General features: G+C 45.0%; 2 protein-coding genes across 2 annotated transcripts in view; both read right to left on the bottom strand.

Annotated features, from left to right (window-relative positions):
* The window catches only part of LOC309559454 (major histocompatibility complex class I-related gene protein-like), a 300,974-nt gene that overhangs the window by 23,391 nt on the left and 250,616 nt on the right, over positions 1-26,967 (bottom strand). The gene's annotated exons all lie outside the window — the stretch shown is intronic.
* On the bottom strand, positions 6,144-25,786 carry LOC309559760 (class I histocompatibility antigen, Gogo-B*0103 alpha chain-like; the record flags this gene model as incomplete). Its single annotated transcript, XM_082263195.1, has 4 exons — positions 25,623-25,786; positions 12,530-12,790; positions 8,149-8,427; positions 6,144-6,463 (listed from the first exon to the last, which is right to left on the bottom strand). The coding sequence occupies exons 1-4, from the start codon at positions 25,675-25,677 to the stop codon at positions 6,144-6,146; spliced, it is 915 nt and encodes a 304-aa protein (XP_082119321.1). The 5' UTR covers positions 25,678-25,786.

Genomic DNA, 26,967 nt, shown 5'->3' with positions numbered 1-26,967 from the left:
AATTGAGTTTACAACCTCTTTAAAATATTATAAATGGGGCATGTTTGGCTTGTAAAGTAAACTGAAACCCAACCACCTAACCCTCAGGTTTTTTGTTAAAAAACATTCTATATATACTGTACATCAGAAACGTAGGCCTTTAACCACATCCATACCGGCGCATAGTAATATGACGCCGGCAGGATGGCTTTACCGTTCCGGGCGGCCCCCGGTAGCGCGCAGCGCGGCGATCGGGGGTGAGGCTCGTCCCTCGGACATAGCCCATCCCTGATCAAGGTAAACAGCCAATAGAAATTGGCTGTTTACCATGTGATCGGCTGTGTCAGTCACAGCCGATCACATGAGCGGCTCCTGCACGAGCCGCTCGTTCTCTCTGCAATGCGCGCCCCCGGGGGCGCGCAGAGCAGCGATCGGGGACGAGGCTCGTCCCTCGGACAGAGTCGATCCCCGATCTAGGTAAAGAGCCAATGAAATTGGCTCTTTACCACGTGACCGGCTGTGTCCAATCACAGGGGGTCACAAATGTCAACAGAGAACACGGTAACTAGCTGTCACCGTGTTCTCCTCCTCACACACTGATCCTGTGTGAGGAAGAGAGTGTGGTAACAGCTAGTTACCAAGTACAGTGCACCCCAACCACACTGATTGCCCCCCCCCCAATAAAGAGCACCTGTCACTAGCCCATCAAAGTACCCGAGTACCTGTCACCAGCCCATCAGGTACTCTGATGACAGGTACTCGGGTACTCTGATGACAGGTACTCGGGTACTCTGACAGGTACTCTGGTACTCTGATGGCAGGTATTCGGGTACTCTGATGACAGGTATTCGGGTACTCGGGTACTCTGATGACAGATACTCGGGTACTCTGATGACAGGTACGCAGGTACTCTGATGACAGGTACGCAGGTACTCTGATGACAGGTACTCGGGTACTCTGATGAAAGGTACTCGGGTACTCTGATGAAAGGTACTCGGGTACTCTGATGAAAGGTACTCGGGTACTCTGATGACAGGTACTCGGGTACTCTGATGAAAGGTACTCGGGTACTCTGATGACGGATACTCGGGTACTCTGATGACGGATACTCGGGTACTCTGATGACAGGTACTCGGATACTTTGATTACCTGTCAACAGAGTACCCGTCATCAGAGTACCTGAGTACCTGTCACCTACCCATCAGAGTACCCGAGTACCTTCCACCTGCTCATCAGAGTACCTGACGCCTGAAGTACCCGAGTACTTGCCGCCTGCTCATCAGTACCTATCACTACTCATCAGTACTCATCAGTACCTATCACGTATCAGTATCACCTATCAGTATCAGTACTACTCATCAGTACCTATCACCTGCCTGTCACCTGCCCATCAGAGTACCCGAGTACCTGTCACCTGCCTATCGGAGTACCCGAGTACCTGCCACCTGCTCATCAGTACCAGAGTACCTGTCACCTGCCCAACAAAGTACCCGAGTACCTGTCACCCTTCATACAGCCACCATGTCCAAGTCCAAAAAGGTTTATATACGTCCTCCGTTTAAACCTAAATACCGGTGTTATGGCAGCAGATAGCTGCCATAACCCTGGTATTTTTTTTAAACGGTGGACGGTTGGCTTTCCGATAAGGGTGGTCCCAGCGGCGGATTCGCCGTGGGTTCACCCTTCCGGGATGGCGGAAGAGGTGCCCCCCCCCTCCCGCCGCGTCCAGTCCTTTTCCCCGCTTACCGGACCCGCCGGCAGCGGGGAAAACGATCCGGTCCCGGATCCTCACAGACAGGATGTCGAGTGAGGGCAAGCTTGCCCTCACTTGACTCTATGGTCTTGGAGGACCGGAGCTACGGAAAATGTTGTTGCCTAGCAACCGGTTTAAATGTCCTTTTTTTTTTTTTTTTTCATTTTATATAATAATTTTTTTTTTTTTTTCTATCTTTTAGTGTACTTGTGAGATCTGAGGACTTTTTGACCCCAGATCTCACAAAAAGAGGTCCTGTCGTGCCTTTTTCTATTACTAGTAATGTTTACATTTCTTGTAATAGAAATAAAAATGATCAATTTTTTTTTTTTTTTTTGTTAAACGGTGTAAAAATAAAAAATAATAAATAAAATAAATAGTAAAAAAAAAAAAAAAAATTAAAGCGCCCTGTCCCCGTTAGCTCGCGCGCAGAAGCGACGCATATGGAAACCCCGCCCACATATGTAAACGGTGTTCAAACCACACATGTGAGGTATCGCCGCGATCGTTAGAGCAAGGGGAATAATTTGAGCCCTAGACCTCCTCTGTAACTCAAAGATGGCAACCTGTAGAAATTTTTAAATTGTCGCCTATGGGGATTTTTAAGTACCAAAGTTTGTCGCAATTCCGTGAGCGTGCGCAATTTTGAAACATGACATGTTGCGTATCTATTTACTCGGCGTAACATTATCTTTCACATTATGGAAAAAAATTGGGCTAACTTTACTGGTTTCTTATTTTTTAATTAAAAAAAGTGAATTTTTTCCAAAAAAATTGCGTTTGGAAGACCGCTGCGCAAATACGGTGTGATAAAAAATATTGCAATAATCTCCACTTTAATCTCTAGGGTCTCTGCTAAAAAAAAATATATAATGTTTGGGGGTTCTAAGCAGTTTTCTAGCAAAACAACTGATTTTAGCTTGTAAACACCAAATGTCAAAAATAGGCCTAGGCAAGTGGCTAGGATGCATGATGATGCGCCTTGGATGTTAGGCCCCTCTATATGGCTAGGCTGTGAAAAAGTCTCACACATGTGGTATTGCCATACTCAGGAGGAGTGGCAGAATGTATTTTGGGGTGTCATTTTTGCTGTGTACATGCTATGTGTTAGGAATATCCTATAAATTGACAACTTTGTGTAAAAAAAAAAAGTTTTTATTTTTTTCCCACATTTTCCAAAAACTTGTGGAAAAAAATGACATGTTCAAAGGACCCATAATGCCTCATAGAATATACGTTGGAGTGTTTGCTTTCCAAAATGGGGTCATTTTGTGGACTTTTCCATTGTATTGGTGCTCTAGGGCCTCGAAAAGTGTGATAGGTAGTAAGAAAGTTTTATGTGTATTTATGCTCCTAAAACGCCTTATGGTGCTACTTGGACGTGGAGTCTCTTTTTGTGGCCAGGCTGTGTAAAAGGCTCACACATGTGGTATCACCATACTCAGAAGGAGTAACAGAATGAATTTCGGGGTGTCATTTTTGCTGTGTACATGCTATGTGTTAGAAATAGCTTATAAATTGACAACGTTTTGGGAAAAAAAAGAAAAAAATGTTTTTTTCTTCATTTTCCCAAGAATTGTGGGAAAAAATTATAACTTCAAAAAACTCACCATGCCTCTTACTAAATACCTTGGACTGTCTACTTTACAAAAATGGGTCATTTGGGGGGTATTTGTACTGTCCTGACATTTCAGGACCTCAAGAAAGGAGATAGGCAGTCAGTACATCTGGCGTGATCAATTTTCAGTAATTGGTACCATCGCTTCTAGACTCAATAACTTTCACACAGACTAAATAATATACACTAATTTGGGTTCATTTTACCAGAGATATGTAGCAGTATAAATTTTGGCCCAAATGTATGAAGAAAAATTAATTTTTTGCAAAATTGTATAATAGAAACTAAAAAAAAGTGGTTTTTTTTCAAAATTTTTGCTCTTTTTTTGCTTATATCACGAGGAAAAAAAAACCCAGTTGTGATCAAATACCACCAAAAGAAAGCTCTATTTGTGTGAAAAAAATGATAAAAATTTTGTTTGGTTACAGTGTAGCATGACTGAGCAATTGTCATTCAAAGTGTGAGAGTGCTGAAAGCTGAAAATTGGTCTGGGAAGGAAGGGTGTCTAACTACTCTGTATGGAAGTGGTTAATCTAAAGGCAACATACTGGCTCTGCAAGTATTTGAAATGTATGGGTCTTTTATTAAAAAATGTGAGTCGACAGACTGCTCCCTAACTGTAAATGGGAACACAATTCCTGAAAGAGCTCAAAATGGGTCTACATGGCCAGCTGATCGTCCTGTGTTTCTGCACTTCAGTGTGGAGCATAGGCACCAAGTGGCACATATTCACATGTTCAGTTTGGGAACAGGATGGGGAGATGGCAGACTTCAGGTCATTTTCAAAGGAAAATGTAATCTATGTCAGGGCCGGACTGGGAATAAAATTCAGCCCTGGAAAAAATTTCATACCAGCCCCATAGCATTATTATACCGGCCCAACAGAATAACGCCATTATTTTCTTGTTCATAAAGGAAAACCATGCATTTTAAAGCAAATTTGAAGAGTGTATTATACACAGATAAGATAGATATGAAAGCATATAGGGCTTTATATATAAAAAGAGCAAATTCTAGTTAAAAGTGGTAAAAGTGCGGACATGGTAAAGGAAATGTCAGGGGCTGTGAGGACATGGTACAGGACATCAGGGGCTGTGAGGATATGATACAGGACATCAGGGGCTGTGTGGACATGGTACAGGAGATGTCAGGAGCTGTGCAGACATGGTACAAGAGATGTCAGAGGTTGTGCGGACATAGTACAGGAGATGTCAGAGGCTGGGGACATGGTACAGGAGATGTCAGAGGCTGTGCGGACATAGTACAGGAGATGTCAGAGGCTGTGTGGACATGGTGCAGGAGATGTCAGGGGCTGTGTGGACATGGTACAGGAGATGTCAGGGGCTGTGCGGACATAGTACAGGAGATGTCAGGGGCTGTGTGGACATGGTACAGATGTCAGGGGCTGTGCGGACATAGTACAGGAGATGACAGGGGCTGTGCGGACATAGTACAGGAGATGTCAGGGGCTGTGCGGACATGGTGCAGGAGATGTCAGGGGCTGTGCGGACATGGTGCAGGAGATGTCAGGGGCTGTGCGGACATAGTATAGGAGATGTCAGGGGCTGTGCAGACATGGTGCAGGAGATGTCAGGGGCTGTGCGGACATAGTACAGGAGATGTCAGAGGTTGTGCGGACATGGTACAGGAGATGTCATAGGCTATGTGGACATAGTACAGGAGATGTCAGGGGCTGTGCGGACATAGTACAGGAGATGTCAGAGGTTGTGTGGACATGGTGCAGGAGATGTCAGAGGCTGTGCGGACATGGTGCAGGAGATGTCAGAGGCTGTGCGGACATGGTGCAGGAGATGTCAGAGGCTGTGCGGACATGGTGCAGGAGATGTCAGGGGCTGTGCGGACATAGTACAGGAGATGTCAGGGGCTGTGCGGACATAGTACAGGAGATGTCAGAATTATTAGGGGCCCTAATACAATGCTGTTTCCCCTCCCCCTAATACAATTCTGTTCCCCTCCTCCTAATACAATGCTAACCCCCCTCCCCCTAATAAAATGATGACCTCCCCCTAATACAATGCTGTTTTCCCCTCCCTCCCCCTAAATTTGGGGGGGGGGGGGATCAGCATTGTATTAGGGGGAGGTCATCATTTTATTAGGGGGAGGGGGGTTAGCATTGTATTAGGAGGAGGGGAACAGCATTGTATTAGGGGGAGGGGGGATCAGCATTGTATTAGGGGGGAGGGGGGCCCAGGGGGGGTGGCATGGCAGGTCAGCATTGTATTAGGGGGAGGGGCTAGCATTGTAGTACTAGTAGGGGCCCTAAAATATGCTGACACCCCCCAAATGCAAGAGGTCCAGGTCCCCCAGGCCCCAGCCCATTTACTCTGACCTGGCTCAGCTGGCTGTCTCAGGCTCTGCTCTGCCTCCGCTCCTCCAGTCACTCTCAGTCTCCTGCGATCATGCTGCTGCTGCTGCTGCTGGCGTCTGTGTGCTCTGGGAGGGATCGGCGCCGTTACCATCCATCTTGCAGAGTTACTTTCAGTCAGTCAGATGAACGACCACAGCCGCACACTCGCACAGCCGCTCCCGCCGGATGTGACGTCATGGCGCTCATAGCGGCTGACGTAGGAAACATCCGTCACTGGAGCGCAGCGGGGGCCAGGCCTGGGCTGCAGCGGCCATCACAGCGCAGCCGCGGCGCGGTCAGATGCTTAAAGCGGCCGCGGCGCTGTAGGTGCTTAAAGCGGCCGCATCTTAAAGCGGCCCCAGGGCCGGCGGCCCACCGGGAAACTTCCCGGTATCCCGCTAGGCCAGTCCGGCCCTGATCTATGTTTACACAAAGCTTATTTCTTGTTTTATATTGTTCAACTCACCCCATTTCACAGTGAGAGGTTCACTTCCCAGACTGCTGTGGTCCACATGACAGGAGTAAGTGTCTCCCTCCTTGGTTGGCACTTCCACACTGACTCTGATCTGATAGGTGCCATCAGGATGGGGGAGAATTGGACTCATTTCATCTGAAGGAACATCATCCCCCCCATTCCTCACCCACTTCACATCCACAGGTCGGGGGTGAAACCCGTACACCAGGCACTGAAGTCTGGTCACATCATCCGACTGACGATGACCCCACACCTTCACCTCCGGACGCACTGAGAGAGAGAAATATATAAAACCAGTAGTAGTTATGAAGTATAACAGAGTTACAGGAACCCCTCCCTAGAACTCTACCTATCTAACATTTGCCTCTCTCTCATTTACTTATCACTCTCCTACAAGGGACACTGAAACCCAAGATAAAATCTTACTACCTATCTTTTCTTACTTAATAACCACAGTTACAAAATTCATAAACAGAGACTCTAGGTTTAGGGAAAATCCTAGTATGTACCAATGGTTATCTAAAATAGTTTAAGCAAAAGACAACTTGTGACAAGATTACTTGAATTTTAAGTGTTATTTTCTTTTACTGCACTGCCTCCATGTATGCCTAAAATCTCTAATAAAAATGGTATTGAAAATTAAAGAAATACAAATGCGTCTTGTATTCATACAATATCTGGTAATCCCAGAGTTCAGCTTTAATGCTATAGTAAGGGCTCAGTCAACCAGGTGGCCAAAGGAGTGATAAAAGCAGGCAGTTGGACCATAGTGTTACCACCACCATCCACCTAAAAAAGGGCATGTAACCACTCAGGGCTTTACACATTCTGTTGCCACCGTGCTTTGCTTTGTGACTGAGGCAAAAAGTAAACTGCACGCTGCATTTGGCAAGCATTACTGCCACGGAATGCATAAATAAAAAGTGCAGTGCCAAAGGACTGTTAATGAACAGTCACAACATATGAATAATCCTCTCTTGCAAAAAGATGTTAATCAGTCACAATGTTAAGGATGCAGTTCTAAAGGTCTTTGTTCAATATATAACAAAGGTCTTTATCCATATAAGCAGCAAAAGGAGATGAGAGAGGAAAATATCCCACAGCCTGGAGAGAGTGTCAGAAATGAGGGTCACTCCACCGTGCTCTGAAGAAACAAACCACTTACCAGAGCTGCTTGACCCTCAAGTTATAGAGACATGTGATAGAATTATCCAGCAGGTCCTCCTTAGTATGGCAATGATCTGGCCCCTCAGATATGGACAGTCAGCACTCTCATAGCAATGATTATGAGCTTCCCCACTCCCAAATCGGATCTCCCCTAGGTACCAATAGGCTCAAACACTCAAGCAGGATGTACACTGAGGTGCAAAATTTTCATCACGTCTAGCAAGTGAAATACATCCATCGCATGACATCGCGTGCACTTGTTTCAAACCATGCCACGGAATGCAACCTATTAATTGCGGAACTTCACCTAATAGGGGAATTTCCACTTTATTGGCTTCCTCGTCTGCTCCATTTGGCACATTTTTTTTTTTTGGGAGGGGGGAGACCTGGTTTTGCCTAGGCACACTGAGCAGAAGCCAATCCTCCCGGAAGTCTTCTGAGACATGTCACAGATCCCAGAATACCGCTGGACCATTCACAATGTGCAGCATGGCTTGTGCATGTGCAGTGGGCAAAATTTCACTGCAAAAGAAGGTGCAAATTGTTTTTCAGGGGGGAGGCAATGATAGCCGCATATTTAAACAGGCCCTTTCGTATTGGGTTAATATTAGTGAATGTTTTCTCCCTATTATTAGTGATTGTGTAATCTCCCCAATAGGAGTATTGACATAAAAATCAAAAGAAAAGAACGTGCGGCCTATAAAGATATAATTTACAGGTAATGCCACAGACACAATATATAGAAGTTGTATGATAGTGTATGATGACAGTGTAGATAATGCAGTTACCTCTCCTCTCTAGATCTTCTCTTCCATATTCACTTAACTTCTTCAATTGTTCAATACATTCATTCTCTAGGTAGTCCTTCTGTTTCTTCCCCCATCTCACCTCGGGACTGTTCCATTCCTGTGCACTGAGCTGAGCCTCATGTATGATTGGGATATAGAGTCCTCTCTGTTTATCCAGGAAGATGACATCTCTCCCATCATATCCCAACTGTGTAAACCCATCAGTGCTTCCGTCATCTCTCAGCTCACAGCCAAACATCCACTGGGCAGTATGAAAGCCTGAACACGGCACAGGAACATATTACATGGGAGCGTGTGCAATAGTATACATGATATGTGAACACCTGAATATCAAACATACACTATATGACCAAAGGTTTGTGGACACCTCTCCAAATGATTGACTTTAGATGTTCCCGGTAAAGGGTTCACTTAATGCTACAGCACACAACAACGTTTTAGACAATCGCGTTCTTCCAATCTTGTGACAATAGTTTGGGGAAAACCCTGTTCTGTTTCAACATGACTGTGCCTCGGTGTACCAAGCCAGCTCCTTAAAGACATGGTTTGATGAGTTTGAAATTGAGAAACTTGAGTGTTCTACTTTAGAGCCCTGGCCTCAACCATTCGAACCTTTAGGATGAAATAGAACGCTGATTGTAAATAAGGTATTGTCATCCAACATCAGTACCTGTCCTCACAAATACTGATTTGGCTGAATGGGCACAAGCACCCTTCAAAATTTTGTGGAAGAGTAAAGGCTGTTATAGCCACAAAGAAGGGACCAACATCCATATTAATGACCATGGTTTTGAAATAGGATGTCCAATGAACTTACAGAGGTGTAATGGTCAGGTGTCTACAGACTTTTGGCTATATAATGCATATCATGTTTAATGTACTCATCAGTTTTTTAAAGGGAGTAGAGACAGTTCACTTTAAAGAGAAGTTGTCGAGTTAGCTTAGTAAATGAGGTAAAAGCATGTTCAATTTCCTGCTAGAGGGTTGCGCTGACTTTGGCCTTGATAAAACACAGTGGATTAACACCAGCAGATAACATGGCTCCACAAATAATCGCTGACTGTGGAAACTGCACACTGGACCTCATTCAACTGGGATTCTGTGCCTCTCCAATCTTCCTCCAGACTCTGGGACCTTGATTTCCAAATGAAATACAAAATTTCCCACAATCCGTGATGCTTTGGGGAGCCATGTCATCTGGTGTTGGTCCACTGTGATTTTATCAAGTCCAAAGTCAGTGCAGCCCTCTCCCAGGAAATTCTAGAGCACTTCATGGTTCCCTCTGCTGACCAGCTTTTTGGAGATGCTGATTTAATTTTCCAGTAGGACTTGGCACCTGTCCACACTGCCAAAACTACCAATACCTGGTTTAATGATCATGGTATCACTGTGCTTGATTGGCCAGCAAACTCGTCTGACCTAAACCCCAAGGAGAATCTGTGGGGTATAGTCAAGAAGAGGATGAGAGACCCCAGACCCAACAATGCAGACGAGCTGAAGGCCGCTTTCAAAACAACCTGGGCTTCCATAACACCCTAGCAGGGCCACAGGCTGACTGCCTCCAAGCCGCATTGATGCAGCAATTCATGCAACAGATAAGTGTATACTATACTGTACATAGACATACTTTTTAGTAGGTCAACATTTCTGTATTAACCACTTTAACCCCTTCCCGCCGCAGTTTTACTGCGGCAAGCAGGCACTCCTGGGCAAAGTGACATAATACTACATCGCTCGCTCAGTAGGCTGTAGGGGGGGCGAGCGCGCGGCATCAGCGGCGCGCTTACGCCCCCGCTCGTTAGCCAGGGAGTTAGTGCGTGTGACCGGCGGCTCCAATGGCCACCGGCCACTCACAATCTCCCGCAGCTGAGGGAGAAAGACAGATGGCTGATGTAAACACAGCCATCTGTCATTCTCCCTGAAGTGATCACAGAGGCTATGTGATCCTGCTATATAGGATTGCATGTCTCTGTGATTACTTCACAAGCCACACCCCCTGACAGTTAGAATAACGCCCCTAGGGACACACTTAACCCACTGATCACCAGTAATGTTAACACCTTCCCTGCCAGTGTCATTTTTACAGTAACAGTGCATATTTATAGCACTGATTACTGTAGTAATGTCACTGGTACCCCCAAAAGTGTCAAAAATGTCAGTTAGGGGTCCGATCTGTCTGCCGCAATGTCGCAGTCCCGCAAAAAAAAAAATTGCAGATCGCCGCCATTACTAGTTAAAAAAAAACAATAAAAATCACATAAATCTTTCCCGTAGTTAGTAAACGCAATAACTTTTGCGCAAACCAATCAAAATACGCTTATTGCTATTTTTTTTACCAAAAATATGTAGCAGACAACAAATTGGCCTAAAATGTTAAAACATTTTGATTTTTACATTTTTTTGGACAATTTCATATAAAAAAAATGTGAAAAATATTGTTATTTTTTCAAAATTATCACTCTTTTTTTGTTTATAGCGCAAAAAAATAAAAATCGCACAGGTGATCAAATACCACTAAAAGAAAGCTCTGTTTGTGGGGGGAAAAAAAGGACCTCTTTTTCATTTGGGTACAGCTTTGCATGACCGCGCAATTGTCCGTTAAAGTCACGCAGTGCCGAATCGCAAAATAGGGCCTGGTCATTGAGCAGCCAAATCCTCCGGTCTGAAGGTGGTTAAAAAATCCTTTTTTTTTTTTTATTGGTCTTATGTAATATTTTAATTTTCTGAGAAACTGAATTTTAGGTTTTTTTACAAGCTATAAGCAATAATCATCAAAAGAAAGAAATGCTTGAATGACTCTGTGTGTAACGCATCTATATAAAATTTAAGAGTTTCACTTTTTGAATTGAATTACTGAAATAAACTAACTTTTTGATGATATTATAATTTTATGAGATGCACCTGTATGTATACTGCTTTTTCCAATGACCTAGATACATACATTGAAAAGTACAAGGTGCTAGAAAATAAAGCAGTGATGCAATTTCCTGACAGCTGTTTAATGTTTCTTGGATGGATACCAAGAACAGTTCTTTTTTAACCACTTAAAAAACGGCAGGTGTGCTTTAAACCCATTTTAAGTAACAGAGTATTGTTACCTTGGTATACACTGTATATACATATCTGAAGTAATATGTAAGTAGTGTAGCTGTTTCTGGTATGATACAAACCAAAAACTGATAGGCATTCTATGAATACCACAAAGCAACATCTCTATTCTCCCTAACAATAGTGGTACATCAATGAATGAGGCCCAATACAATTGGAGATTTTATATTAAAAAGCTCTTTAGGGCTAGTTCGCACCACAAAAACGCCCTCCAGATCCTTTACGGATGCGTTTTCTGCATGCACGTTTTGACACATTTTTACGTTGTTCTGGTGCATTTTTGTTGCGTTTTTTTCTTCTTTTATCCTGCTTTTTTCCCCACTGTACTGAGGACCGGTGCATTTTTGGTGCATGTAGGTGCTTTTTTTTATGTGTTTTACCGTGCTCCAGTACAGTTCTGTGCAAGAAAAATGAAGCATGTTTTATTTTTTTTCTGGAACCCGAACACACTGGAACTGCAAGCACTGGCATGAACTATGCCACTGAAAATGAAATGTACATTGAAAAGGTACATTCTATGTGAAAGGTACATTCTACGTGTTTTGGATGCTGGAAAAAAAAAAGCACTGAAACGCATGTGGGGCAAACTAGCCATTAAAGGGGAACAAATGTACCTAACCTGGGCTTCATGGGCATATGCCATAAATACATCATACATGGCTGATATGCCCAGCAGCTAGGGTTTCAGGACATGTCCATGGGGCCAAATAGAGCAATAGTCCATAATGATCAGTAGAAACATGAGAAGTCAGCAACAGTGGCACTAAACCAACAAAGAATCTTAGGGGAACCTCCTGGCTTACCACCTTCTGCATAATTCATCCATGTGGACTGTTATTTCTTTCCCTGTGGCTTCCACAGCAGGTCCCACTGATCATCTGCAAGATCCCGCACTGTTACCTAAATGTCATTTGCTGATGGATGGGGTCCAAGTTAGCAGCAAATCAAAGTTTTCATCTCTCCTTTCTCTAAGTCCTGTTGGTGACTGAGAGACACAGAAGACCTGGCAGTGCAACTCCAGTGCCTTAAAAGTGCTGCCAGCCAGGATGCTCAGGGGAGAGTTATGGACCCCATTGCCCCCCCTTATCTACACCTCTCCCTCACATCAAGCAAGTCTAAAGCAAGAGCTCTCTGACAAAAAATGGAGTACAGTGAGAAGCACAGCAGAGATTTATCTTGTACCCTATGCGGATTTGAAATAAAGGAAGGATATCTTTTAAAGACATTTGGATGTGCATAGAGAGAATCTCACCTTCAGTCTGATTGAAGCGTCTCATCCCCACCCTCACATTGTTCCTGAATTCAGGCTGATAGTATTTTGCTTTACGTAGCTGTCTGTCCCAGTACACTGGTCCCTCTTTTTTCATCCAAGGGGGCATAGAATGGAACTGTCCAGTGTCACTGCTGTACCAGTGTATCTGCTTATCATCCATATATGCAACAACAGAGAATTCCGGCAGACCTTGGCTTGTTTCTGAGAAACCTGAATAATAGTACCGCAGAATGTGGCCATCTGAAATGAAATACAGAGCATTTCAAGGTTATCAAAACACAGTGAAATTGGCTGCTTCTGGTAACAAGAACTATATTAGGAATATCTGATAAATAAGATTGAATATTTTATATGTTTGAAGGCAGATTGTCTACCAACCTATATTTATAAACAGCACAGTATACTAGAGGTAATTTAACCGCTTGCCGACCGCCGCAAGTACATATACTGCGGCGGTCAGCCCCGGCCAGGCAAAGTGACGTATGGGTACGTCACTAGCCTTTGAGCCAATAGGGGGCGAGTGCGCACCGCCGGAGGCTCGCTCCCGCCCCCGCCCGTTCACGGACACCTCCGATGTCCGCCGGTCACTCGCGATCGTCCGCTGTGACGGGAGAAAGGCAGGCGGCTAATGTAAACAAAGCCGCCTGTCACTCTCCCCTGTGTAACAGCAGAGATCTAACGGTCCTGCTATGTAGGACCGTTGCTCTCTGCTGTTACATGTAAAGCCACATCCCTGCACAGTTAGAAACACGCCCCTAGGGAGACACACTTAACCCCTCCCTCTCCAATAAAGTTAACCCCTTCCCTGCCAGTGTCATTTTTACAGTAACAGTGCATATGTATAGCACTGATTACTGTAGTAATGTCACTGGTACACCCAAAAGTGTCAAAAATGTCAGTCAAGGGTCTGATCTGTCCGCCGCAATGTCGCAGTCCCGCAAAAAAAAAAAATCGCAGATCACCGCCATTACTCGTTAAAAAAAAAAAACAACAAAAATCTTTCCTTTAGTTAGTAAACGCAATCAATTTTGCGCAAACCAATCAAAATACGCTTATTGTAATTTTGTTTACCAAACATATGTAGCAGAAAACAAATTGGCCAAAAATGTTAAAAAATTTAGATTTTTACATTTTTTGGGGGGAATTTCATATAAAAAAAATGTGAAAAATATTGTTATTTTTGCAAAACTGTCGCTCTTTTTTTGTTTATAGCGCATGATCAAAAAATCGCACAGGTGATCAAATACCACCAAAAGAAAGCTCTATTTGTGGGGAAAAAAGGACGTCAAATTTGTTTAGCGTCGCACGACCGCGCAATTGGCCGTTAAAGTCACGCAGTGCCGAATTGCAAAATAGGGCCTGGTCAGGAAGGGGGTAAAATCTTCCGGGGCTTAAGTGGTTAAGCTCACAACTGTTGCTGCAGTTGCACCCTTTAACAGCCAACAAAGGACTTTCGGAGTCCTTTCCAGAGCCACCCGATCACTTCTATGGGCCTCTGAAGGTGTGCCCTTCCCCACCCAGCAATAAAGTATAAATACAGAAAAAATGTTTAAAAGTGTAAAATAAAATCATATATAAAAATGATCCCCGTACACACCCCAAATCAAACAAGTAGCATAGGGTGCGCATGTGTATGTAAACATAAATTGTGCCAACATGTGAGGTATTGCTGTAACGTTATAGTGAGAGCAAATATTCTAGGGCCATCATTCATGGTTAACTCCAAACTGATAACCTTTAAAGGATTTTAAAGCATTGCCTATGGAGAATTTTGGGTACTGGGCTTTTTTTTTTTTTTTTTGCAATTTCACGGGTATGCACAAATTTAAGGCTTGAAGTGTTTGATATCTGTTTACTTGATTTAACCCCATTTTACCCAAAAACTGAGAATAATATTGTTTTGTGCTTGTTTGCACTAAAATTTTTGCGTAGTTTAATAAATGGATGCGAAAATATTCTGCAATATTAAAAAATTGGTTCAGAAGGGGGGACAGGTGGGACTTTAAATGAAGCAATGACTGGATAGAGTCATATGCCTCCGTTCCTGGTACAGATAAAGGAGGAGGGAGATTTGGGACTTTAAAATTAAGCACACAAAAGGTGATGAAAAATCAATGTATACTATTATGTTTATTAATACATATACAGATATTGAGTGGTAACAGAATACAGTGAATAAATAGTATTGCTCATTAATAACACATAGTACATGTATACACTCAAACAAATCACTGCACCACCCTGGTTGGGGTGGTGTTAATTGGTGACCTAGACCTCTCTATAAAAATAAATTTATGGATCATAATTGTAAAAGCGAGTAATTGATCAGATGGTAGTAATGATGCAGCATTGAAAAGGGCTCTACGCGTTTTGTGGGTTCTTTCCACTCATCAGGAGCCAATGCAAGGTACATATGCTTGTAACTGCAGTAAAGTGCATATATATGTAATCTGATGTTTGGTAGAGAATCACCCCTGGTTACTCACAGATCAGCTAAAGGTTCCAAATGGGATGTGGAAGCTGAAGACATGGTGTGGGACTCATCTCCGGGAGCTGTGGCAGTGGCCAGCGGAATGAAGACAACACAAACAATGATGAATGGACTACCATGGGAGTGGGTTCCCATTTGGAAATCAAAAGTGGGGCAATGTGTGTATCATAGGACACTGTGGAGAGTAATAAAATATATATAAATGTAAAAAGTGCATGTCTGATGATATAGTGAGGACTGAAGCTAAAAAGTATGGGGTCAGTAAGAGTAAGCCTAGGTGAGAAATCGAAGTCGGTAACGACATAAAATGGAAACATGTGGATCTCACCACAGGAGTGAATGATAGAAAAAAAGCACCAAGAAAGATCAGTGCAAACAAAACAGCCAAAATAAATATAACCAAGTGATACCTGAATCCTAGGTGAGAAAGCATGATCTAAACAGGTGTAAGGTATAACAAACAGAGCAAGAAACAGGAAGTCAGCGCTCAACCTGGAAGTGATATTTGAAGTGAGGTCACGCCACTGAACCTCTCCCTAACGCCACGCTATCAGTGTGTTTGGCAAGGGGGGGGCGGACATATTTGCTCAACACACGGCGCCAAAGTGGTCCCCCCCAAAAAACACAGCACGCAGCTGGCAAACAGCGCGCCAGCGCTAGGCCCCACTAGTGACGCCTTGCGCATGGGGGGAAAAGCGTGGCATCGATGCACATCAAGAGCCCAGCAGTCTCCCTATGCAAAATTAAATGGAGGGGGCAAGGAAGGCCCTAGGTAGGCATCGCCAGTGGCGGAGCTAGACTTTTAAAACAGGGGTGGCAAAGGGGTGGCTAGGTATTATTTTGGGGGGTCAATATACAAAGTGTAATTTAGTGTCAGATTCGTCCACCGCAATGTCGCAGTCCCTCTAATGATCGCTGCCATTACTAGTAAAGACAGGATACAGGTGGTGGTGATCAGAGGATACAGACAGGATACAGGTTTGCCCCCAATGATTATTGCAGAGTGCGACAGCAATGCCCCCAATGATTATTGCAGAGTGAGACAGCAATGCCCCCAATGATTATTGCAGAGTGCGACAGCAACGCCCCCAATGATTATTGCAGTGAGACAGCAATGTCCCCAATGATTATTGCAGTGAGACAGCAATGCCCCCAATGATTATTGCAGTGAGACAGCAATGCCCCCAATGATTATTGCAGAGTGAGACAGCCTTGCCCCCAATGATTATTGCAGAGTGCGACAGCAATGCCCCCAATGATTATTGCAGAGTGCGACAGCAATGCCCCCAATGATTATTGCAGAGTGAGACAGCCTTGCCCCCAATGATTATTGCAGTGAGACAGCAATGCCCCCAATGATTATTGTAGAGTGGGACAGCAATGCCCCCAATGATTTTTGCAGAGTGAGACAGCAATGCCCCCAATGATTATTGCAGAGTGCGACAGCAATGCCCCCAATGATTATTGCAGTGAGACAGCCTTGCCCCCAATGATTATTGTAGAGTGGGACAGCAATGCCCCCTATGATTATTGCAGAGTGAGACAGCAATGCCCCCAATGATTATTGCAGTGAGACAGCCTTGCCCCCAATGATTATTGCAGAGTGAGACAGCAATGCCCCCAATGATTATTACAGTGAGACAGCCTTGCCCCCAATGATTATTGCAGAGTGAGACAGCAATGCCCCCAATGATTATTGCAGAGTGAGACAGCCTTGCCCCCAATGATTATTGCAGAGTGAGACAGCAATGCCCCCAATGATTATTGCAGTGAGACAGCCTTGCCCCCAATGATTATTGCAGAGTGAGACAGCAATGCCCCCAATGATTATTACAGAGTGAGACAGCCTTGCCCCCAATGATTATTGCAGAGTGAGACAGCAATGCCCCCAATGATTATTACAGTGAGACAGCCTTGCCCCCAATGATTATTGCAGAGTGAGACAGCAATGCCCCCAATGATTATTGCAGTGAGACAGCCTTGCCCCCAATGATTATTGCAGAGTGAGACAGCAATGCCCCCAATGATTATTGCAGAGTGCGACAGCAATGCCCCCAATGATTATTGCAGAGTGAGACAGCAATGCCCCCAATGATTATTGCAGTGAGACAGCCTTGCCCCCAATGATTATTGTAGAGTGGGACAGCAATGCCCCCAATGATTATTGCAGAGTGAGACAGCAATGCCCCCAATGATTATTGCAGTGAGACAGCCTTGCCCCCAATGATTATTGCAGAGTGAGACAGCAATGCCCCCAATGATTATTACAGTGAGACAGCCTTGCCCCCAATGATTATTGCAGAGTGAGACAGCAATGCCCCCAATGATTATTGCAGAGTGAGACAGCCTTGCCCCCAATGATTATTGCAGAGTGAGACAGCAATGCCCCCAATGATTATTGCAGTGAGACAGCCTTGCCCCCAATGATTATTGCAGAGTGAGACAGCAATGCCCCCAATGATTATTGCAGAGTGAGACAGCCTTGCCCCCAATGATTATTGCAGAGTGAGACAGCAATGCCCCCAATGATTATTACAGTGAGACAGCCTTGCCCCCAATGATTATTGCAGAGTGAGACAGCAATGCCCCCAATGATTATTGCAGTGAGACAGCCTTGCCCCCAATGATTATTGCAGAGTGAGACAGCAATGCCCCCAATGATTATTGCAGAGTGAGACAGCAATGCCCCCAATGATTATTACAGTGAGACAGCCTTGCCCCCAATGATTATTGCAGAGTGAGACAGCAATGCCCCCAATGATTATTGCAGTGAGACAGCCTTGCCCCCAATGATTATTGCAGAGTGAGACAGCAATGCCCCCAATGATTATTGCAGAGTGAGACAGCCTTGCCCCCAATGATTATTGCAGAGTGAGACAGCAATGCCCCCAATGATTATTGCAGAGTGAGACAGCCTTGCCCCCAATGATTATTGCAGAGTGAGACAGCAATGCCCCCAATGATTATTGCAGAGTGAGACAGCCTTGCCCCCAATGATTATTGCAGAATGAGACAGCCTTGCCCCCAATGATTATTGCAGAGTGCAACAGCAATGCCCCCAATGATTATTGCAGAGTGAGACAGCCTTGCCCCCAATGATTATTGCAGAGTGCGACAGCAATGCCCCCAATGATTATTGCAGAGTGAGACAGCCTTGCCCCCAATGATTATTGCAGAGTGAGACAGCCTTGCCCCCAATGATTATTGCAGAGTGAGACAGCAATGCCCCCAATGATTATTGCAGAGTGAGACAGCAATGCCCCCAATGATTATTGCAGAGTGAGACAGCAATGCCCCCAATGATTATTACAGTGAGACAGCCTTGCCCCCAATGATTATTGCAGAGTGAGACAGCAATGCCCCCAATGATTATTGCAGAGTGAGACAGCCTTGCCCCCAATGATTATTGCAGAGTGAGACAGCAATGCCCCCAATGATTATTGCAGTGAGACAGCCTTGCCCCCAATGATTATTGCAGAGTGAGACAGCAATGCCCCCAATGATTATTGCAGAGTGAGACAGCCTTGCCCCCAATGATTATTGCAGAGTGAGACAGCAATGCCCCCAATGATTATTACAGTGAGACAGCCTTGCCCCCAATGATTATTGCAGAGTGAGACAGCAATGCCCCCAATGATTATTGCAGTGAGACAGCCTTGCCCCCAATGATTATTGCAGAGTGAGACAGCAATGCCCCCAATGATTATTGCAGAGTGCGACAGCAATGCCCCCAATGATTATTGCAGAGTGAGACAGCAATGCCCCCAATGATTATTGCAGTGAGACAGCCTTGCCCCCAATGATTATTGTAGAGTGGGACAGCAATGCCCCCAATGATTATTGCAGAGTGAGACAGCAATGCCCCCAATGATTATTGCAGTGAGACAGCCTTGCCCCCAATGATTATTGCAGAGTGAGACAGCAATGCCCCCAATGATTATTACAGTGAGACAGCCTTGCCCCCAATGATTATTGCAGAGTGAGACAGCAATGCCCCCAATGATTATTGCAGAGTGAGACAGCCTTGCCCCCAATGATTATTGCAGAGTGAGACAGCAATGCCCCCAATGATTATTGCAGAGTGAGACAGCCTTGCCCCCAATGATTATTGCAGAGTGAGACAGCAATGCCCCCAATGATTATTGCAGAGTGAGACAGCCTTGCCCCCAATGATTATTGCAGAGTGAGACAGCAATGCCCCCAATGATTATTGCAGAGTGAGACAGCCTTGCCCCCAATGATTATTGCAGAATGAGACAGCCTTGCCCCCAATGATTATTGCAGAGTGCAACAGCAATGCCCCCAATGATTATTGCAGAGTGAGACAGCCTTGCCCCCAATGATTATTGCAGAGTGCGACAGCAATGCCCCCAATGATTATTGCAGAGTGAGACAGCCTTGCCCCCAATGATTATTGCAGAGTGCGACAGCAATGCCCCCAATGATTATTGTAGAGTGGGACAGCAATGCCCCCAATGATTATTACAGTGAGACAGCCTTGCCCCCAATGATTATTGCAGAGTGAGACAGCAATGCCCCCAATGATTATTGCAGTAAGACAGCCTTGCCCCCAATGATTATTGCAGAGTGAGACAGCAATGCCCCCAATGATTATTGCAGAGTGAGACAGCAATGCCCCCAATGATTATTGCAGAGTGAGACAGCCTTGCCCCCAATGATTATTGCAGAGTGAGACAGCAATGCGCCCCAATGATTATTGCAGAGTGAGACAGCAATGCCCCCAATGATTATTGCAGAGTGAGACAGCCTTGCCCCCAATGATTATTGCAGAGTGCGACAGCAATGCCCCCAATGATTATTGCAGAGTGAGACAGCCTTGCCCCCAATGATTATTGCAGAGTGAGACAGCAATGCCCCCAATGATTATTGCAGAGTGAGACAGCAATGCCCCCAATGATTATTGCAGAGTGAGACAGCAATGCCCCCAATGATTATTGCAGTGAGACAGCAATGCCCCCAATGATTATTGCAGAGTGAGACAGCAATGCCCCCAATGATTATTGCAGAGTGAGACAGCAATGCCCCCAATGATTATTGCAGTGAGACAGCAATGCCCCCAATGATTATTGCAGAGTGAGACAGCAATGCCCCCAATGATTATTGCAGTGAGACAGCAATGCCCCCAATGATTATTGTAGAGTGGGACAGCAATGCCCCCAATGATTATTGCAGTGAGACAGCCTTGCCCCCAATGATTATTGCAGAGTGAGACAGCAATGCCCCCAATGATTATTGCAGAGTGAGACAGCAATGCCCCCAATGATTATTGCAGAGTGAGACAGCAATGCCCCCAATTATTATTGCAGTGAGACAGTAATGCCCCCAATGATTATTGCAGAGTGCCACAGCCACAGCATTTGCCCGCAATCATTGCAGAGTGCCAGCGTCCGTCCCCCCCCGTGAGACCGGCTTACTTACCTCACGGACGGACGGTCATCACAGCAGCTTCTCATCGGTCCGCGGCTCCCTGCATCTTCTCAGTCCTCCCGCCGGCGCCTCCTCGACCAATGGCACGGCGTTTGCCATTCGGCCAATCAGGAAGCGGGAGGACCCGCTCCCTGATTGGCCGGAGGAGGATCCATGTGACAATAGCGAATTTTCATTCGCTATTGTCACAGAATGGGCGGGCTCGGCTTCGGGACGCACTGCTCTGCTGCTCCCTGACCCTGGCCGCCAGCTTAGAGGGATCAGCCGGTTCTGCGAACCGGCTGATCCCACCACTGCCTGTGATTCCTCTGCTGCCAGCCAGGATCGGGGTGGCAACAGGGGTGGCAGGGACTTTTTCTGGGGTGTCAATTGACACCCCAGCTAACCCTCTGGCTCCGCCACTGGGCATCGCAGCTCCCGGAAATATGCGAAAACCCCAAAGTCTCTAGCATCCAGTCCCATATGGAAAAAACAGCCATTTAAAAGTCACCTAAATTTGTATTTGCGATATATGTCAAAAGCATGTATTAGATATATCTCCCCACCCCAAAACTTGCCAAGTGGCCACCCTTCCACCAAAGGGAGGGGGGTGGGGGAAAAAGGAACCTGCTCATGCATTGGACTGTGGATGAGCTAGGTAAACCATGAAATAAATAGCCAAGTGCCTCCATCCCTGTATACTGGTTCAGAAGGGGGGATAGGTGGGACTTTAAATGAGGCAATGACTGGGTAGGGCCATATGCCTTCATCCCTGCACAAAAAAGGTAAGTATTATGGGTCCTTTCACACGGGCTTTCCGCCTGGCGGACTCCGTATTGCTCAGCCCACTGAGCAAGCGGATGACAGGTCCATCTCCGCTCACTGTGCAGAGACAGACCTGTCAGATCCCGCTCTCCTCTATGGAGAGATCGGATGAAAATAGACCACCTGTCATTTTTCATCTGATTCTATACGATCCTCCAGACGGATGGAAAATAGGGTTTCCATCTGTCTGTATCTCACGGACAGGATCGGATAGCAGCGGGTGTCAGTGGACATGTCACCGCTGACATCCACTGCTCCATAGGGGTGCATGGAGCACCTGATCAGGTCCTCCTGAAAAACTGACAGGTGTACCGGATCTGAAAACCCGTGTGAAAAGGGCCTTTAGGTTTGTTATTTTAACAGAAAAATAAAAACAAGCCATTACAATCACTTTAATTGAACAAGCTGAAATTAGAAGCTGATTGCCTACCATGCACAGCTGCACCAGATTCTGAGCACTCCAGTTAACCAGTAAATCTCCCCCTCAATGTTTCTAAACATTACGGCTTTAGGACTCTTTCACACGGTCCGCCTCCGTAGGCAGATCCGTGTTGACTCAGCGGGGATTGATCCCTCAGCCCCCGCTGCCCTCTATGGGGGATCGGATGAGAGCGGGCCGCTTGTCCGCTCTCATCAGATCCGATCCCATCCGATTACTGAACGGATGGAAAAATAGGGTTTCCATCCGTCCAGATTTCACGCACAGGATCGGATGCGGATGGCAGCGGGTGTCAGCGGAGGTGTCTCCACTGACATCCGCTGCCCCATAGAGCTGCATGGAGGATCCGATCAGATCCGCCTAAAAAACTGACAGGCGGATCTGATCGGACCGCCCGTGTGAAAGAGCCCTTAGGCTGCATTCACATCTGAACAGAGCGATTTTCAGGCGTATTTTTTTTTTTAGCAGTTGTGTGTCCATTTTTTTGCCATCTGTGCCTTCAATTCCTGTCCCATAGCCAAACAGGAAGTGAGGGGAAATCCCACCAAAGTTTGGAATTTCCTGGTTGTCACCAAAACTAGTGTCTCTGTTGAAAGATCCCCCCTCTATTTCTGTTCTGGAGATAACCCAAATTTTGGATTTTCTTTCACTTTCACTCTAAAGCCTTGTACACACGATTAGATTATTGGACGATCTTTCGTCAGTTTTTTGTTGCATGCTATTCTCATATGGGAAGTGAAGAGGTTACTTTCAATGAAAATTCTCGTACGACAGAATTTAACTCCAAAATATTTATATGTGACATAATATTAAAGTGCCAATAGTGCTAATAAAGTGATAAATATAATATAATATAATATAATATAATACTCATAGAAAAGAGAAAATATAAAATATATAGATATAAAAGTCCAGTGTGCAAAGTGTAAAAAGACAATAAACAAAGTCCAAAATGTAATCCTAAAGTGATCTGTGCTCCCAGAGAGAAGTGACCAGAGTGTCACAGTGGACAGCCAGCCGTGCACCCCCTTGTTAATGGGTGCTCACCTCAAATCCTTAAAAAGAGCGCATAGATTGTTATCCCAAAAAGATCATCCATCCATATCTTTCAGGGCTCCTCTCATTCACAGGAGTTGAAGCGTCAATCAATGCAGTATATATGCAAACAAAAAGACTTGCAATAGTGTATGAAATCCTTAACCGGTTGCCGACCGCCGCACGACTATATACTGCGGCGGTCAGCCCCGGCCAGGCAGAGTGACGTATCGGTACGTCACTCGCCTGTCACTGACTTGCGAGCCTATCGCGGGCGGGCGCGCGCCCGCCGAGGCGCGCGCCCGCCGCGGCTCGTTCACAGGCAAGTCAGTGCGTGTGACCGGCGGACTCGATGTCCGCCGGCCACACTACGATCGCTCCTGTGAAGGGAGAAAGACAGAGCAGCTTGTGTAAACAAGCTGCCTGTCAGTTCTCCCTGTGTAAAAGTGAAGATCTGACCGTTCTACTATGTAGAACGGTTGATCTTTGCTTTTACACCAATAGCCATGTCCCTACACAGTAGAAAGCACGCCCCTAGGACACACTTAACCCCTCCCTGTCCAATAAAGTTAACCCCTTCCCTGCCAGTGTCATTTTTGCAGTAACAGTGCATATGTATAGCACTGATTACTGCAGTAATGTCACTGGTAACCCCAAAAGTGTCAAAAATGTCAGTCAAGGGTCCGATCTGTCCGCCGCAATGTCGCAGTACCGAAAAAAAAATCGCAGATCGCCGCCATTATGCGTTAAAAAAAAAAACACCAAAAATGACAAAAATCTTTCTCTTTGTTAGTAAACGCGATAACTTTTGCGCAAACCAATCAAAATACGCTTTTTGCGATTTTTTTTACCAAACATAGGTAGTATAAAACAAATTGGCCGAAAAATGTTAAAAAATTTTGATTTTTACTTTTTTTTTGGGGGAATTTCATATAAAAAAATGTGAAAAATATTGTTATTTTTGCAAAATTTACGCTCTTTTTTTGTTTATAGCGCGTGATCAAAAAATTGCACAGGTGATCAAATACCACCAAAAGAAAGCTCTGTTTGTGGGAAAAAAAGGACGTCAAATTCGTTTAGGTACAGCGTCGCACGACCGCGCAATTGTCCGTTAAAGTCACGCAGTAAAAAATCGCAAAAAAACCCCTGGTCCTTTAGCAGCCAAATCCTCCGGGGCTTAAGTGGTTAAACAATCAGCTTTTATTAAATAAAGGTGGATAAATCTCACTCACATTTGTAGGTGCAACACATGCACTTGGACAATAGCATCAAGTAAATGGTGGAAATTGTGGTGGTATAGTGTGAGAGACAGGACTGCACAGTGCCGCCGGTCTCCACAGCGTGCACCGATAGCTGACAGCCTCACCTAGACAATACTGCATTGATTGACCACTTTGGGATTACATTTTGGACTTTGTTTATTGGCTTTTTGCACTTTGCACACTGGACTTTTATATCTATATATTTTATATTTTATATTTTCTCTTTTCTATGAGTATTATATTATATTTATCACTTTATTGACGTCACCGGGAGGCCACGCCCCTAATGGCTATATAATAAGCTGCAGAGACCGGCATAATCACCGGGGACTGCGTCGGAGGAGGAGCGGAGGAAGAAGAAGACCAGAGGAGGCAAAAGAGCAGAAGAGCAGAGGGCAGAAGAGCAGAGAGGAGAAGACCAGAAGTGCGGAGAGGAAAAGAGCAGAGCGGAGAAGACCGGATGAAGATTTTTAATAAACTTTTCAAAATGTCTCCTGTCATTATTTACACACACTGCCTTTTATGGGGTGAATGGGTAGGGGTACAATGTACCCCTACCCATTCACATAGGGAGGGCCTGGTTTGGAACCTGGGGGGGGGAACCCCACGCTGTTTTTTTCCCCCATTTTGGCATGGAGTTCCCCCTCAAGATTCTCACAGCGCAAGTCGCACCGCAAGTCGGATCATCCTGATCCGACTTGCGGTGCACCTTCCATTCAAATCAATAGGCTCCCATAGGGAACCATTGATTTTGAATGGAAGAAAAAAAACTTATAATGTGGCTTAACGCACATTAAGCAACGTTATTCAGCCTTTAGCAGCGTCAGACGTTTTTACCGCTTGACGCTGCAGCTCCAGAACGCACAGGTCCTGGGTTTTTTTTTGGAGCTGTAAAACGCCTATGCCACTTGGAGCTCCTAAAAGGTCTATGTGTGCATGAGTTCATAGAATTACATGGATGGGCGTTCTGCAGCTGCAAAAAAAAAACGTCTGACGCTGCTAACAGCAGCTCCAAAAACATCCAGTGTGCATGGGGGCTAAGTCTTTTGAGTGCCCAGAATCTCAGATGTCTAATACTTCATTGTCTCTGAATGCACCAACACAGTGACCCTGTGCTGTGTGCATATTCTGTTTTATATGACTTAAAGGTAAAAAATGTATTGCAACTACAAGTCATCACACACATTGCAATCATACTGTACCATCCCCTATATAGTGCAGAGGCGTACCTGAATAGATGCAGATTGATAGGATAGATCATGCAGGTTCTCATAATACATCATTTATTTCTTTATATTTATATATGATCATTTTCATTGCATACTTTTAGTAAATTTAAATTGATTGTAATACAATCTGATTGTAACATGTATGATGGCTTTTAAACCCAAAATACTAATTATCTAATGAAATTCTTATGTCTGCGGGTTCCCTGACTCTGTGACCACCTTCTTTCTGCATCAGCAATCTATTGCAGAAGGATAGGGCACGTCTACAGACACATATATATACTGCACATCTGTACTCTGCACTTTAGTACCACACCTTTAACTACCCTGGCATTAAAAATAACTCACCGATCCTCATACTTACCAGCGTGCACTTCTGACAAACCCAGAATAAGCAGGATGAGGAGGGTCATCTTCATCCTCCTGTCTGTGATCTGTTGGGGGGGGATCACACTTCTGCAGAGTCGCACAGTTACAGGGTCAGCAACTCAGAGATCAGGAACAGAGGATCTGATAGGATGAACAGGCTGATAAGAAGTTGTTAAGCAGAAAACACGTAGATCAAATAAGTGAAAGTGAAAGAAAAATACAGAGGGTGAACGTATAAAAAATAACAGATTATATGGAAATGAGAAAACATTTGCTGAAAATGAGTAATAAAAAAATATTAGATCTAGAATTAAAATGGGTGATAAGTGATAGAGCCAATTTTTCAAAAATACACAAAATGTTTAACCACTTCAATACTGGACACTTATACCCCCTTCCTGCCCAGGCCAATTTTCAGCTTTTAGCGCTGTCACACTTTGAATGACAATTGCGCGGTCATGCTACACTGTACCCATATAAAAAATGTTATAATTTTTCACACAAATAGAGCTTTCTTTTGGTGGTATTTAATCACCGCTGGGTTTTTTATTTCTTACAAAAAAAAAGAAAAAAACATTTTTTGAAAAAAAAAGTTTTTATTTTCTGTGAGTAAATTTTGAAAATAAATTATTTTTCTCCTTCAATGATGTGCGCTGATGAGGCGGCACTGATGGGCACTGATTAGGTGGCACTTATGGGCACTAATGAGGTGACACTGATGTAGTACTGAGGTACCAATATGCCGCACTGATGGGCACTGATAGGCGGCACTGATAAGTACTGACAGGCAGCACTGAAAGGTGGCACTGATTGGCACTGAGAGGCGGCACTGACGGGCACTGATGGGAAGCAAAGATGAGCAGGCACTGACGGGCAGCACTATGGGCACTGATTGTGGGCACTGTGGGCACTGATGGTGGGCACTGATTGGCAACGTTTCTGTAATCAGGGCACTGATGATCAGTGCACTGATTACCTGTCCTAGTCTCCCCTGTGAGGAGGAGCTGCTGATTGGCTCTCCTGGCCTCACACTCTGACAGTGTGAGGCGAGGAGAGACGATAAACGGCACTTCCTCATTTATATGTGACTGGCTGTGATTGGACACAGCCGATCACATGGGTAAAGAGCCATGTCATTGGCTCTTTACCGGGATCGGGGTCGCGCCATGTCCTAGCAACACGGCACGGCCACGATCGCCACACCGCGCGCCCCGCAAGAGACAGTTCTGGTGCACCGTCATTTGATGGTGGGTGGGCAGTATGTGGTTAAACACAAAATGTGAGTGCAGCTGTCCCCTTTAAAGAGATATAACCAGTACCACTTAAGAAATTACTACAAC

Source organism: Pelophylax lessonae, assembly GCF_965119305.1.
Source record: "Pelophylax lessonae genome assembly, chromosome: 7".
NCBI lineage: Eukaryota > Metazoa > Chordata > Amphibia > Anura > Ranidae > Pelophylax > Pelophylax lessonae.
The sequence above is the reverse complement of the archived record's forward strand: the minus strand, read 5'-3'. Positions and strand labels throughout refer to the sequence as shown.